A 16,668-nucleotide genomic window follows, 5' to 3' on the forward strand; every position below is an offset into this window, starting at 1 on the left:
CGCGCACAGAGCTGTCAAACATGAGACTGATAGACCGGTGTGTGTGTGTGTGTGGGTGGGTGTGTGCGAGCGCATATTACACAAATGAGCGTGCTGGAGCATGTTGAAATACTCGGTGCATTAGCTAAGTTGTCCCCTCCGGATTGAATTCAAACACAACAAGGTCACATGGAGCCTGATGTCTTGTCTTTGTGCTTGCCTGGTGAGTCTCCGCATGCCCCCGCTCACAAAAGGTTACATATTTGGAGTAAGACTCTACAATTACAGTCTCATTGTAGTAGTGTTGTGAAAGCGAAAAGTGTTATTCCGGCACGCTGAGTTTTCTTTTGTGTGATCAACAATTGACTGTCATCTTCGCACTCCAGCTTGTTTCTGTTGTTTGTCGGCTGCACAGGCAAATTCCGCACTTGTTCGACACTTGTTTGTGTGTCGCTGCTATCACTGCACAACACGCTGCTTCACGCATTAGCACAAAACGGGTATGGTGAGTGGTTTGTGTTTTTAATTTTTGGTAGATTGCACAGCGGTTGCTTTCTTGAGGGGTGGTCGGAGTCTTCAGAACTGCTTTGGACTCTTGCAGACCAAATGTGTATCGATTAGGACTGTGTTTACTCACCTTTATTGAGCTAAGGCACACATTTCACACGAGGAAAATCTCACTCGCTCCACCAGGCGAAAATGTCACAGAGGGAATGTACAATGTACTGAAAATACACACACTAATTTTATACCGTCCGCCGTCACATGGAAGCTCTTTTAATTGTTTTGCCTGTGGCTGTCACTATACATCGCCGGCATGGATAGATGAACAAAGATGCATTATTTGCAAACAATAAATGATCCTTTTTGGTCCGGTTATGTGAAATTGGATTGGTTTTGTCACGGCGGAATAATGTGACGTGTCAATGGTTGAGAATCACTGCATTAATTAATATAATGGTTGGATTGTGGATTGGTCTTTTCAATTTACGGCGGTGCCTTGACTTACAAGGGTAATTCATTTTCCTTTTCATTCGCCTAACTCAAATCATATTTCCCCATTGAAATGAATGGAAATTAAATTAATCAGTTCCAGCCAGTTATCATTCCCTCTTTTTTTAAACCATGAAAATGAAATGATTTTCTGACTTTTATGTTGCACCTCGTCTGCCTACAAATGCAACAGATTTCTGCCTTTCTCTGCGGAGAAATTCAACTTTAGTTTATAACAATGTAATATGCACTTTGCCAATGATGTTTAAGCAGCGCAAGCAGAAGCACAACACATCCAATTGCCCGTCCATGCCAAGTTCGCTCGTATACTGAAAATTACTTAAATAGGTAATTTTTCCATAAAATGTTGAAATATTGTTGCATGGTTGTCTGCATGTGTTGCTATTGCTTGTGTTCTAATAAAAGTTCCTCATTCTTGTGATAGATTCTTTCGCTCGCCTGTTTTTTTTTTTTTTTTTTTGTCATGTGTGTTAGCATAAAGCTAGGACCGAAAAGTCAAACAAGCTAACATGATTGATTCGCTTTGACAGAAGCCGCCGCCTTTGCACTACTGACTGAGCTTTGTTTCCAAAGTATGTGCAGTTGATATTTGAGATACTAAGACAGGACGGCCTGCTTTTCAAAATTATTTGACTATCAACCGTGAAAATTGTCCCCACAGTGGTTTTAAATCCTGCTATCAAAGAGCAGCAAATGGCAGTCGCAGATAATCCAAAACACATTGGCTGCTTGGGCTTTTCGCTAACGCCACTCCATATTCGGCATGTGAGCGTTTCAAACTTGTAAACGTGAATGTGTGTGTTGTAAATCTGTATACGCTTTTTTTACGGTTACCAGTGGCTCTTGGTGCTGGTGGAGACTGGAAGCACAGTAGAGTTTTTATAGTTGTTTTTTTTCTTTCAGGAAATAAAAAACAGAAATCAATTGATGACCCCCCCGCCCATCCCACCAACTACTGATGGATAACAGATGGTGTGTGTGTGTGTGCGCGCGTGTGTGTCATTGGAGCACATAATCAGATTTTTCTATCTTGCTTTAATACCTGTAACAATATCGTTTTTTTTTTAAATTTATTTCTTAATTAATTTTCACTGATCTTTACTTATATTTATTTTTATTTATTATTTTTAAAATATTTCATTGGTTTGTGCTCATGATTCTTGTTCCCCTTCAGTCCAATTCACTGATTGCAATGTTGGCCATGGGAGCACCCCCCCCCCCCCCCCCCAAATTGATTTCCAACAGACCTTTCAGTCGCTTTTATCGAGGATCTGAATATGGAGGCTCAGAAGATGCTTGCAGTCAGAGCATGTTTCCTGGCAACTCACTCATACCAATATGGCAAAGTAACCATCTTGTCAAGTGGGAGTTGTTTGTGTGTGCGTGTGTGTGCATGTGAGAGCAATAGACTCGGGTGGGGAAAAAAAAAAAAAGACGGTATTGTGCAGTGTTGACAGATGAAGGAAAGAAAAGCGAGAGAGGTAATGAGACTAATTCCAAAACATTTAAAGTTTCCCTTCAAGCTTCTTTGGATGTTGTTTTTGGAACTAGGAGGACACATTTCTTTTCCATCACCTCTACTGCGCAGATAAGCCAAAATTGATGTTAGGGTGGTATTCTCCTCCTTAAATGCCCATCACGACAAATAAATATGAGGTGTGTCATAAGACTCCCAGGTCTGGTGTCACAAAAAAAAAAAAAAAAAAAATGGGTGGCAGGACAACTTGTGGCTGCTTCACCATGACAACGCACCTATATATATATATATATATATATATATATATATATATATATATATATATATATTTTATTTATTTATATATTTTATTTATTTATATATTTTATTTATTTATATATTTTATTTATTTATATATTTATTTTATTTATTTATTTTATTTATTTATTTTATTTATTTATTTTATTTATTTATTTATTTTATTTATTTATTTTATTTATTTTTTCTCGCTCACCGGAAAACTTGTAGTTTGAAATATATCATTCCTGGAACCTTTTGACACACCTCATATATGTGCGCTCACACAACGCTTTGACTTGTAGGCAGCTGCGATGCGAAGAATGAGCCATACTCTACCGGGACAACTGCGCTGCTTAACGTTTTGTCAGAGCCTGCTTTGGCCAGAAGGAATGTGATCTGCTGGGGGAACTAAACCCCTCCTTGGCAGGTGCTGATTAGCTGCATTGTGTGTCGAGAGTACGTGACTACATACAAGCACATATGTACACCAACAATTTCGAAAAAGGCGTGAACAGAATCAAAAGGGAGTGGCAATTGTTATTATTTTTTTTAATATGAAACGTTTATTACTTTGGCTGATGCTCTGGTCCAGTATTTTCTGCACTGGAGAAATTTCTCCGCTTTTGCACTGTTTTTCTTTCATTGCTGACTTGTGCTCAATTGACAACGATAATGTGAATAAATGAACACAGTAAGAGCACACCCGCTTCTCATCAACAAAACAATTTCTGTGAATACTGTAGACAAGCCACTGCTGTTCATGGGAGGAATATGGAAACCTGACTTGAATTAAACACTCAAGTTTATTTGGTTGCTCAAAAGATCCAGCAGGCACTCTGTTGATATGTCGCAAGTATTTTCCCACGGTAAATATGCAAACTGGGGAGCAATTGTATTTAAGTATGTCTTGGCTTTGATAAGTAGTCCCCCCCCTGCCCAAATATAATAAAAATGCTGTAAATCCTTTTTTGATTTTATTTGGATTGACAAAAAAAATAATTTTATACTATTGAAGCGATTCATTGGCTCAGTCTGAACATGTTCAATTTTATTTTTATAGTACAGCCCAAGTTATATGTTGCATACAGTTTTCTGGTCCTTTTCCATTACAGCTCTTCAAATGATGTTTTCCTTGACTTATTTTACAGTTTAATTCAGTTTTTATACTACATGCATTCTCACGAGAGAATGGTATTGAAATCAGAAGAACTTGGAACTCAACTGTCTTGCTGAATTCAAAGTTGAATTTTGAAAGTTCCGCCGTCACCCAAATACGTCTCTTGCTGCTGACGCCGCTCACTGGTGACGTTGGGGGGCAGTCGACTGGTAGTGGGGATTGCTTTCCAGCAGAGTTAACCGACTGAGACAAATTGAAGGTTAATCACACTTTGTGTGTGTGTCGTGCGTGTGTGTGTGTGTGTTACAATAAAATGTATGCACTTGTTGGCCACACGGCTCTCTCGAAGAGCATTCAGTGAAAAAAAAAAAAAAACAGAACTGTTTGCACACGTTGGTGATCATCCAGTGCTCTTAAGACACACACACACACACACACACACACTGAACATTTACTCTGGTGGTGCATACAAATTTGGAACGCTTTGACTAAATCTGTGTAATGGCGCATTGCATAGAAAGATTTGCATATTTCTGAATGTGAGTGGAGATGTTGGTGATAAATTTGCAAATTGTCTTTATTGATTAGAAAATGCATCTGTGTGCTGACATAGTACAGTTTTAATGCACTTATATAAATGCAGGAAAAAATAAACTCCTTGGCGCGCATCTTGATTTCTAATACACACATGAACACACACGCACACACACACGCGCGTCACTCCCCCGCCCCCATGCCGAAGAGGCGAAAGCACCCTTTCCCCTACACACATGGATAGTTTTATCAGGGTAATGGCTGTGCACTGCTTTTGGTTAATGGTCTGGGCGGGGAAGTGGTGGTGGGACACCTCAGTTAAATGCGAAACCTTTTTCGAGCTCTTGAGACGTGCGATTGGAGGAAGCGGCAATGGTTCAAAGGGTCAAAGTTTGCTAATGGTTTGATAGTGCTTGGACGAGCCGGCTTAAAAATAGCCTGATAAAAGTGTCAATGCTGAGTCATGGATTTTCTTTCTTCCAACGATTAGGCCTTTAAGGTTGTTTCTTTGATTTGTACCTTCTTTGAACAGCGCATCCTGCATGTGTCTATAATGAGGTTAGTGTGAGTTAAATAGACGCGGTGGACATCATCATGCTGCCCGTTTGTTGCGCTAATCAAGTTTGGAATGATGTCTACTGAATCTGAAATAAACCTAATAAAACCTAATTGCGTTGAGCCCTAAAGGGAATACCGTGTAGTCGATAGTAGATACAATAAATCCTCTAAGGTTAAACTCTCTTTTTTTCCACTATACACTATCGACTGCCGGTTTGTTTGTACCACAAACCAGGACAAAAGCTTCGGCTTCATAAAACATTTTAATTAACAGAAATTAAAACATTTAAAAGGAACATTTGAAGGATTGCGCTAAGTTTACCACAGTTAAAATGAAACATGTTGCCGAGCTTAGCTTTGATATTGCCAGATGTGCTTTAAATGACAGCGGTTGGACCACTGGGTCATTACGCGTGTGTGTGTATGCCTGTGTGTGTGTTGTGCCCCCCCACCCCGCTGAAACTACTGTTTGCATTCCCAATGGCATGACTTTGGCAATATTTTAGAACAGGGGTGGGCAAACTTTATTTAACGGGCCGCATGTGGCCCCCGGGCCGTAGTTTGCCCACACCTATTTTAGAGTGTGAGAAGCTGAAAATGTCTGTGATGCACTTGAACATCTTGTTGAAATGCAAATTCATGCGCCATAGTTTGGCCCATCTCTGATCAACACAAGGTGCCCTTGTGTTTATTTAAAAAAAAAAAAAAATGTCAAATTGAGTTGGGCCTAATTTTCCTAATTTCTTCCCGTTTAATCTGTCATTCCTAGAAGAGAATGTGACCTTAAAGTTTTTTTTTTTAACATATCTGTGTTCTTTCACACAATTTTACACAGAACACAGGTTATTTTTAATATGTATTAGATACAATTCTATATATTGATTAGTTTTGGCTACTTATTACATTGACCACGGTGGTTGCCATGGTGACTCACCATCCTTTTTTTTTTCTTTTCCTCCAGGTGATGCCTTCCCAACGGGATCCAATCCCTTCCTGGCTGGTTATCCATGCCCCTCCCCCTTGACCGCTGACCCCGCATACAGATCAGCCAATCCCGGCGGTTTGCCGATGGCTCAGCTTTGGGCCTCACACGCACACGAAGGTAAACGCGTGCAAGTCCATCAATCACCCCCATAAAAGACACACATGACGTCGCATTGTCGGGAGAGTTCTGTCACTCGGCACCCGCCGTTTGCCCCCCCCCAGAGGCCTGTTCTTCTTCTTCCTCATCGTCTCATCACTTCCACCACTGGGATTCTTTCCCATTTTCCTCTCTCTCTCTCTCTGCGAGTAGCTCTGCTTCTGGCTCTGTCCTAAATGTGTCTCACTTCCTCTACCCTCCGCTCAGACAGTCTCACTTTCACCTGCCACGTCTCGCTGTAATGTGTTATCTTCTTTTGTTCTTTTTTTAAAGCCTCCTGTCCAACATGCTCTTCAACTCCCTCTCCTGCCCCACTTAGCAATATTTCTCGCTCTCTCTCCCTCTTTCTCCCTGACCTAGCTTTTCAACACACACGTGCATGCATGCATGCATGTATGGATGTATGAGCGTCTTTGTCTCCTCCTGGGAAGTTTTTGTCCTCTGTCCTCTCCTTCTTAACTCTAGTAAGCGATTGAACGTGTGTGCCCTCTTTACGTGTTCCCTGATTAAGTCTCGCTGGAGTGGTAGAAAGTATTAAATGAGGCATCTAGGAAAGGCGATCCTGTAGAAGAAGCACGAATAGATCTCATTTGGGATTTAAGTAAAAAAAAAAAACGGAATCTCTCAGGTTTTTACAGATAAGTGATAGGGAGTCTAAGATGAAGAATTAGATGAAAATTTGACTTAAATTGGAGTTACCATGAAAGCACCGCCATTTTGCTAACCACCCCCTCCCCAAGCCTCAAGAAGCCATAGACAAGGATATAAATACAATCCTTCATGGCCTAAAGGCGGTTCGCAATGCCTGGTGCTTGGTTGTAGTAGCAGCTGAAGTTATAAACTGGAATCATTTCTGGGAAGCGGCGTGGAGTCCGATTTTTGGATATGGTTGGGACACACCCACGCATCGCTGGAACGCCGTATGAAAGCTGCGAGAGATCAATGCTAGATTTTTTTTTTTGCTGTGTTTAAAACGAAGCTTAGTGATAAAGCTGCCCCGGCATTCATTTGCCCTCTCTCGATCGCACTTCCTTTTTAGATTTCCACCTCACGGTGCCTTCCTCCATGCACCAGCGCTGCTCGCCTCGCAATTTTTGACTCTCACAAGGTAGACAGATTTTACACGCTTCTCGGCGTTTTGCGCCGGAATAGCTACGACGTCTTTCGAGATGTTTTGGCAAGGCGCTCCTGGGCGTGTGGCAAGACCAGTCAGCATAAGAGTTACAAACGAGAACATTGCTAGCATGGAAATAAAGGGCAGAGACTTTTTTTTTTTTTCCTATATTAAGAACTGGTCTCTGAGTGCAACAGCTGGCTCCGAGGCAGACCCGAGCGCACTGCTGAACCACGTATGGAACGACTGAGTGCAGATTGGTGGGGGAAAAAAAAAAAAAAAGTGTGACATGAAGTATGCCAGATCTTGTGATGCTCAAATAGGAAGCTCAGATAAGCATTCCGACCGACTATGACCCAATTTATTTCATTTTCCTCCTGTGCACGGTTTCAATGGATGTGAAGCCAATAATAGCAATCTTTTTTTGGGGGGCTAAACTGCAAGGATTTTTGCGAGAAAAAAAAAACAAAAAAAACTAAGAAATTCTCATGCTGAGCTAATAAAGGGAACTCTCACGGAGCATTAAGGCCATCGTTAGGTTATGTGCCGTATGCGTTAGGAAAGCAGCAATCCAACTTGATATAATGTTCTGCATTCCGGCCAAGTTTCTTTAAGTGGTTCTCAACGTCGGCACTTTTTCTTAAGTGGACCTAAACCACAACTATTTCTTTTAATCGGTAGTTTCTCCTGCAGGCACTCTAATATTAAATGCTGCGTTCGAAATACATTAAGTACACAGTAAATGTTGTATTTTACTCTAAAAAGACTGTAGTCACGGTCTAAACGGAGTAAAATATGAGAGCAAAATAGGCAAAGTCAATTTTACACTGAAAAATATTTTTGGAGTAATATTTCTGTTTATTTCACTCAGATATTCAAAGTAGATTTTACAAGATTTATTTGATTTTTTTTTTTTAATCACATTTTCTCTTAAACCATATCCTCGTTGGACTTTAATTGGTTTTGCAACAGGAAATTAATTGTTACATTTTGACTGCGCACTTTGAAAAGCAAAGAAGTGTCAAAGAAAACGAGAGCATCTCAAGGTTTTGTCGAACAATTGAGCACTTCATACGATCGAAATGATTGAGCGGATTACATTTATGAAGGTTGCAGTTCTGTTACCACACGTAAAGCCTTCTTTTTATATCTTTAGGCTACCCTCTTCCTGGCAGCCTGTACTCAAGTCCCTACCTATCGCTTGGGCACTTGGACCCTCCCTCCATTTCCCAAAATCACCTCTATGACTCCCATAAAGGTTAGTAAGCATCTTCCTTTCCCCACTCTTAACTATTCCTACTTTTAATGCGCTCATATCCAAACGTGTGCTGTTCTTCCATTTGCGTCTGTTTCCAGAGAGCTTTTACCTGCCAGCTGCTGTTAGCCAGTCACCCCTCCACCCCCCATCTGCTCCCCAAAGCACACCGTCCAGCTCGACACCTCACCAAAAGGCATCCCGAGACGCGGGCAGGGAACGGTCCTATCGCGGCGAACGGGACCGAGACCGAGAGCGGTCACGGGAGGAGCTGCGACCGCACAGTGTGGTGGACCTCACGCTGGATGGGAGGGGCGAGGAAGACCGGCGGGGGCGCCCTGGGGAGAAGGAGCGTGAGAAAGAGAGGGAAAGGGACTCGGAGAGAGACGGCTGGTCCCTACATCCTCACCACCATCTCCAGAAATCAAACTCTCAGCCCTCCACGGGGGAGCCCAGGTCGAGGCCATCACCTGCGCTGCCCTCCTTCCCTCCAGGTGGGGGCGGGGCCATGAGCAGGCTCCTCGGACACGAAACGGAGCGAGCGGGGGAGGTCGGCTCAAGAGCCCACCATCACTCCAACGCTAACTCTAATAACTCAAACTTGCTGACGGCCTCTCACTCGGAACGACAGAGGAGGAATGACTCTACGCCAGCGGGGACACGCCACTTCACCTACGCCCTTCCTCCTTCCCTGCAGCCCTCCATCACTGCTGTGCCCCTCCCCCACACGCTCAGAGAGTCCACGAGAGAGCAAAGAGTCAGCGCGCCGACCTACGTACCTTCTGTGGAGGTTTATGATGAGCGGGTCGGGCCCATCCAGATCGCATCGCAGGCCCGCGACAAGCACGCGGACAAATACAGGGACAGAGAACGCGACAGAGAGCGAGAGACTGATAAAGAGCCCGAGCGGGAAAGTTACAGGTTTCCCGAGAGGAGCCTGATCGAACATTCGCGCCTTTCCCAGCCGAGCGACTCGAGCAATCATCGAGAGGAAGGTTCTGTCATTTGTTCCAATGGTTCTATTGGCAAACGAGGCCAGGATTCTTCTCACTCTTCAAATCAATCGAGGTTCAGCCCCGAAGCCCGGGACGTGTCCAAACACTCGAGTCGTTTGGGCTTTGAGCGAGCCGGGGCGGACAAAAATTGGAATTCCATCAGTCCTTTGAGCAACTACGCGACCAATCACATGGCTGCCCTCGCTGCCCAACACGGTCACGCACTTTCTTCTCCGCACAGTCAGCCATCACACACACAACTTTCCCATTCCCCCCACGCAACCAACCGGCCCACCACTAACGCTAACACGCACAGGCATTCCCCGCAAATGCGCGCCACCGAGCATAGCCAGAGCCGCACCGGTGAGGAAGGGAGTCAGAGACTCTACTTGGACCCGTCGGCACTTTACCGACCAGGAGTGTCCACAGGGGGGGAGAGAGCAACCGGCCCCTCGGAGGTTTCAGCCATGCAAAGTCTCATTAAATACAGTGGAAATTTTGCGGCCGAGGGGCCCGCCTCCTCCTCCAGGCTCGCCGCGGACACCCGAGGGCCCTTCGGAGGATTGGCGAGTATCGGCATGGAAGGCGATCGAGAGCGAGAGCGGGAAAGAGACAGAGAGAGGTCAATTGTTGGCTCGAGTGCTTCTGGGTCGTTGAGGGTGCCTCCCCAGCTGAAAAGAGAGCAGGATCGACCCGACAGCGCCCGCTCGTTTGGTCGTGAGATTGAAGGGGAGGTGCGCCACCCTCCAGTTGGCATTGCTGTTGCTGTGGCCCGGCAGAGAGAGAGCACCGGCAGTAAACAGACCCCGGGATCGTCGGACCCCCAGAGAGCTCTGCTGCCAACAGCTATTAAAGGTAATGATTGTTTTTGCAGCGAGATGGATGTGCTGCATTCTTGTCCCACACCTAGAAATTGGAAATTAGTCACTTTTGATCATGTGCCTGGTCAGGTCTAGCAAACGTACGATATTTCCTAAAGAACTTTCTTTTGCTTTCACGTCACATGCCCCTCCTCAACTCACATCTACTTCATTAAATGAACCAAGGGCAAATGATCTCTCATTTTGCTTTCTATGAATTAATAATGATTCATTTTTCTTTGGCTCAAAGTCATATTTTCTCAGCTCTGTTTGACTCGAAGGCATTCGCCGACGTAATGTGATCGGACAGCTTTTTTTTTGTCGGGATCACTAATTACGTCACGTGATGCATTTTGTGGCTCGGCTCATTTTTGGCGAGTCAGTTGTCTGCACCCTTCTGTCTTAGGTCTTCTTTCGGTCTCTATCCAAATGTCTCTTTCCTGTCTCTCACAGCTCCAAGTGTTTTTTTTTTTTTTTCATCCTCTGCTCTCTTTTCATTTCCTTCAATGTCTCTACTTCTGAGTTATTTGGCAAAGCACTCCCCTCCTTGTCCCACCTCAGGGCCCCCGTCTCTCTGCCCGCTCTTTTCTGCAACTTGTGGGCCGCCTACAGTTCCCAGCCTCACCTCCACCCACTCTGCATTAAAACATGGCATTACAGAGTGCAGCTAAAAGCTACAAATAAGCCTTGAATGACAATAAGACCATTGGTTCGTTGCTAAGCGATGATGAGCCTCGAGAGTGATGGACTTTGTTAATGTGTGAAAGACTATGAGAGTTTTTGTGAGGTACAATAGATGACTCATGGAGTGTTTATTAGCATGTGGTTGTGCATGCACGTCCATCCCTGTTAGGGGCTTTAGTCTATTCCTTGCTGGGGAGGGGGGGGGGGGGCTGATTCCTCAAATAGCCCCCCCCCCTGTCTAAAAGAAGCTCTTTACAAACAGCTGAGGATTTGCTGTGGAAAAATACAAACAGGAGGAGGTGCGGATGCGGGGATGGAGACAGGCGGATAGATGGGATGAGAGAGTTCTCGTGGGATTCAAAGAAGTGAGTATTAGCGAGGTGAGCAAGGGAGAAAAGGTGGTGGCTAATCACTGGCTTTGTGATGCACAGAGGAGGATAGCATGTGGGGCAGGCTCCTTGTAACCTTGGTAACAGTCTTGAAATCTTTCCTGCGGAGCATGTCAGGGTTGGTTAAAGTCTCTTGTCCCTACACGTACACACACACACACACACACACACACAGACGCTCTCACTCTCTCTCTGAATGGTTCAGCACAGTCGTATAAAACCTTTCTCTCCATCGTTGTACCTCGGGGACCTTGAGTCAGCTTGGCCGGGTGGAGGGCGAGAGTGCAAAGAGATTCTCATGTTTATTCTTTCCTTGATAGAGTGAGGGCATTGCCCACTGGATTGCGGTAGCTTCAGCAACTTGAGTTTAAAGTTCACTGTGCATCCAGACAGCCACTAATTTAGTGAGACACTCGGCTAATTATCCGTGAAGGTTGACTGAGCAGAAAGGCTACTTTGAAACTAAAAGTAGTGCGGTCTTGCGAGGGATGTGTTGACTGTTGCGGTATTTTTTAACGCATTCACTGCCATTGACGGGTATATACGTCCCAAAAAAAAAATACAATATGCCCGGGCTGGCAATGAATGAGTTAAAAAGGTTTGCAGTTAGTTTGAAAGAGATTGCTTCTGTTGATGGTTTCACAGCATTTGTGAGGACAATGTCGAGTGTTCTGTTGTGGTCCATCCCTTATGTGCTTAACTCATTTACTGCCATTGACGGCATAAGACGTCAAATATTCCTTTTTCTTTTTTTTTACTCGGCTGGTAGTGAATGAGTTAATGAGGTTAACGCCAAGGCTCTGGAGTTGTTCGTAATTGAGCCTGACTGTGGATTGATGAAGGAAATCAAATGAAGTGGCCCACGTTTTGTTTATATGGCGTAAACATACGAAAGGCCGTCTTCCAACCGCATCCAGTTTAAATTGAGGCTTGACTGCTGCGCAGGATCTGTGACAAATGGGTCACGAGAGCAGAGCAGCGGGAAGCTACAAGACATCAAACACCGCGCATCCTGTCAGGTCAACGCTGTGACGGTGCGTTTCGAATGGTCGGTCAGATCGAGGACAACAAAGTGACCTGCAGTTAATTAACCTCTCGCGCACGCGGCCTTGTTGTCGCGTTACATAATGAAGCCTCATTTCGGTATTCAGCCTGTCTTATCGGATAGTACAACCCAATATTCTCAACCCCTGTTCATCATTTCCTCGCACCTACCAGGGGTAATATGACTCGACTTATCTGTTGTAGATGAAGAACGAGGTGAAGAGCGTGCGCGTCGTCATGAAGACCGAATGCTCGCAGGCCGGTTGGAACGTGATGACAAACTGCTCAGGTGAGGCGGACACCTAACAGTGATGGCCTGTCTTCAATAAAGCAGCGATTGAAACTGAAATGCATTTTTCAAAATGTCGAACTTTTACACACATCTTTTAGATTACGTTGTTCATGCAAATGTTACTGTTCCCGTACAGAGACCCCAAAGAGCTGTCCGACTTCACCCAGTTGCACCCTCCCTTGCTTTCAAGCAGCTTGACGCCCAGTATGATGACAACCAGCCTCATGACCCCCAACCTTATGGTGACTGGAGGGGCGGGGCGATGGCATCCCGACCCATCAACTCTGACCTCTCACCCCTGGCTGCCTCGCCCTGGAGCTCCTCCAGTTTGGCTCTCCAGCTCACCATACAGTACGTGGACGGACAAATTACATGCTTTTGTTGGTTCTGTAGAATTGTCTGCTACACAAGAAATATCGGAAACAAAAGTGATTTGTCTAGTCTCTGATCTCCCCCCCCAAAAAAAAACAGCATGAGATTCTATTTCAAATCTAAACGAGGCGCCACTGCCAGATGTGACCCGTTTCCCTTTTCAGCTGACATCAATGCTGCCCTCTTTGACATCTGAGTTATTCAACCTGGTGCTAAAGGCAGTGCAACTCCGTTTAACACTTGCATTCGACGTGCTTGCGAAATTCCACATGTGGCTGCATAACAATCTTCAAGCGGTGTCGTAACAGAGGAAAGTGTTGGCTTTCTCTCAAGTGGTTGGTGCACCAGCAGCCGCCTCCAGGGGTCAAGTGCCGCAGACATTCCTGAACTTTGCAGGACGTTCCAGAACTATGCCTCATTCCCCATCCAGAAATAACCACGTCAACACTCGCGCATATCTCCAGGCTTGCACGTTAACTGTACACGCACAACACATGCAGGCGTTCGGAGCTCCCCGAGGGCCAGCCCAGTCTAGACACTTGAGGAAGAAAAACAATCCTCTCCAAAAGAGCTAAATTCAGTGCGAACCCCCCTGATAAAACGCATTACGTCCTCAACGAGGGTAGAACTACTGGGTGAAAAATCGCGCAAAACAAATGTTAGTTTTGGGCTTTGTCAAAAAAAAAAAACGTTTTCTTTGGTTTCCTCTTTCTCTGCTCTTTAACCATTTCCCACCGATATGTTCCCAACCAGGCTTGAGCTCTTCCTCCCTTCACCAGACGCTTCCCCCAGGCTACCCGCCATCCCTACCGGGCTCCCTACCACCTCCCTACCAGTTTGTCAGAGACTCACAGACCGGAAAGCTTATAGTCATCCCGACAGAACACCTGCCACACTACGGTAAAAACGCATTTCTCAGGCCTCGTTATATCTTGTTACTATTCAGTACAAAGCACTGAGAAAATACAACCAGTGTTGAAGGGTAAAAATAAATCAACGTGTGCAGTTTGATTTTACATTTGATGTTACACTGGAGGGTGTAAAAAAAAAAAAAAAAAAAAAATCTTCAATGTCCTTCTTGTCGCGCTACGATTACGTGCAGGAGGAGACGTATTAGAGCGCGGGACCCCTGTGTGGCCGGGGATGTACGGCACGGGTACCTCCCTGCAGCATGCAGCCCAGCTTCAGCTCCTCTCCCAGCAGCAGATGCTCCGACAACAGGAGCTGCTCATGATCCAGCAGCACACGGCGCAGGTTCTGGAGCTGCAGAGAAACGCGCAGCTTGTTGTAAGTGGCGTTTGCGCTCTTAAAACACAAAATGGGTTTGTTTGTCATGGTCAATCTTTTAAAAGCAGTTCATCATATCCTCTCCAGGAGCATTTAAAGGCCAGCGAACACCGAGCAGACTCGGATGACAAAGCAGCCAAGCAGAACGCCGAACCCAAACCCCGACCGTCGTCGGCATCATCCCCATCTCCCTCGCCCGTCCTCCAGCCCCGAAAACCTCGCCCGCCGTCTCGCTCCCCGACGCCCTCCACCTCCTCCCTCACCCCGCTGCCGCTGCTGCCCTCACCAGTGAGCAACCTCAAGTCAGAAGAAAGGAGGCAGAGAGTGTCGTCTCACCCGCCCGCGCCGCTGCCGCACGCACCCTCCCCATGTTCGGCCTCACCGCCTCCGTCCTCGCCACGGCTGCCCAAACACGAGTCTGCCGATGACGGACGAGCGGAAAGTGGCGAGCGGCGGGATGGACATCAGCCTCCTTTTCAAGGCATCTACTCAGGTGAGTAATTTGGTTACAGTTTAGTTATGTCATGTTCTCCTAAACTCATTAACTGCCATTGACGGCTAAAGACGTCAAAGATCAATTTTTTTACTTGGCTGGTGAATGAGTTAATGACAATATTATGCTCGGCATTAAGGATGTGTTTTTACTGGTTGCAGATCTCTCACCCGATTACCCCTACCAGTCGATCACGACTCCGTTTGGTGCGCCTGTCTCAACTTATCATGTGCCAGCGCATACAACAGCAAACACAGAAGCAGTTCCACGGCGCCACTCCCACTCTTTGGACTTGAGCATCTCCTTGCCCTCAGCCCACCTCCACTCAAGGCTGCTGGATGTTGACCTCAAACCACAAAAACTGACAAAGAACGAGTCCTTCCTGAAACAGGAAGCTGTCGTGGAGCAGCATCAGTCCGATTCGACACCAGAACCATTGATTCCTCTCCTGCGTAGCTGCAGTCCGGTCGGAGCGCGACAGAATAGACGGGACGAAGCGGGCTCGTTGAAGCTTCAGCCGACGTCTCTTCAGGTCGCTAGTCCTCCACCGCAGCAGAACCTGAGAGTGGACGATGTCAGGCTTGAAGAAAAGGAAGGGCAAATCAAAACAGAGATGCAATCATATCAGTGTCAGGATGCGTATTCGTCTCCACTCGATGGAACGGAACCCGAAGCGGTCGTTTGCGAGGATCCAGAACGAATGCGATACCGGTCGTCCATCGCGGCAGATTTGGACGGCCGGGAATCCGCTGAGCCGGGCACAAGTGCTGTATCCGAATCCCATCAACCAACTCCTCCAATGCCAAACATCACCAATATCCCCGCCTCTGAGTCACCTCTCCCTCCGGCCGTCGGGTCTGAAGATCCCATGGCGGGGATGCTTGCTCTGCTCGCAGCCAGTGAGATGTCTCAGCCATACCCTCTCAGCCAGGCGACGTCAACGCTTCACCAACCGACTGAAAACGCTGCCAACTGCAGCAGCGCTGGTCCGCTGGAGATGGTGGCGCTGGAGGGCATGGCCCTGCTCAGCCAAATGGCCCAGCGGGAAATGGAGAGCATCGGCATGGAGCAGGGTGAGACGGCTTTGAGAAAACAAAGCTACTTAAGATGATGATGATTTTTTTTTTTTGTGGAATTTGAGGATGACCCTCAATGACGTTCTCTAAACTTTTGTATGCACATGTCCAGCTGTTAAAAATTTCAATAATATTTTGCCCCACTTGCTGTTCTCTAACAAGGAGCAGAACTGGGAAATTCACAACAGGTGTTTGAACAACACATTCCTTGTTTCAATTAGAATTGGTATGAAAATAATCATCTTCATCATGCATTTCACTTCATGCCACAATGAGACCATCCTTGGAAACAGAATGTTGGCAGAGGAAAGTGCCCACTTGGCATAGTGCAACAGAATGACTGGAAGAGTCACAGAAAGGTATTGTTGATTCAAGCACCTGTTGTGAATTTTGCTTAGTAAAACGTACTGAAACATTGAAAAGTTGGACATGTGACGTCCAATGTGTGGCCATTCAGAAGGTCTAAATATGTTGACCATTATTTAGGTTCATCAAAGTTTCACCTGAAAGCTAAAATGTTGTGAGTAATCTGTCAATCTTTTTTCTTTCTTTTTAATTTTATTTTATTTTTATTTTATTTTTATTTTATTTTTATTTTATTTTTATTTTTATTTTATTTTTATTTTATTTTTATTTTATTTTATTTTATTTTATTTTATTTTAATGAAAATGTTGTATTTCGGCTCTGATAAATCCTCCATTACCCTG

At 45.4% G+C, this 16,668-nt stretch overlaps 1 protein-coding gene across 2 annotated transcripts in view; it reads left to right on the forward strand.

Moving 5' to 3' along the window:
- tnrc18 (trinucleotide repeat containing 18) overlaps positions 1–16,668 on the forward strand; it is a 45,756-nt gene that overhangs the window by 7,694 nt on the left and 21,394 nt on the right. For both annotated transcript variants that reach the window (XM_088316967.1, XM_088316969.1), the window contains exons 3-11: positions 5,920–6,060; positions 8,370–8,471; positions 8,570–10,318; positions 12,645–12,729; positions 12,869–13,083; positions 13,858–14,004; positions 14,207–14,391; positions 14,479–14,884; positions 15,046–15,957. In XM_088316967.1, coding sequence (XP_088173093.1) covers positions 5,920–6,060; positions 8,370–8,471; positions 8,570–10,318; positions 12,645–12,729; positions 12,869–13,083; positions 13,858–14,004; positions 14,207–14,391; positions 14,479–14,884; positions 15,046–15,957 — 3,942 coding nt within the window. The remainder of the gene's footprint in view (positions 1–5,919; positions 6,061–8,369; positions 8,472–8,569; positions 10,319–12,644; positions 12,730–12,868; positions 13,084–13,857; positions 14,005–14,206; positions 14,392–14,478; positions 14,885–15,045; positions 15,958–16,668) is intronic.

This window comes from Idiotropiscis lumnitzeri, chromosome 15 (assembly GCF_059441095.1).
Source record: "Idiotropiscis lumnitzeri isolate Australia: NSW breed Sydney's pygmy pipehorse chromosome 15, RoL_Ilum_1.0, whole genome shotgun sequence".
In the NCBI taxonomy this organism is placed as follows: domain Eukaryota; kingdom Metazoa; phylum Chordata; class Actinopteri; order Syngnathiformes; family Syngnathidae; genus Idiotropiscis; species Idiotropiscis lumnitzeri.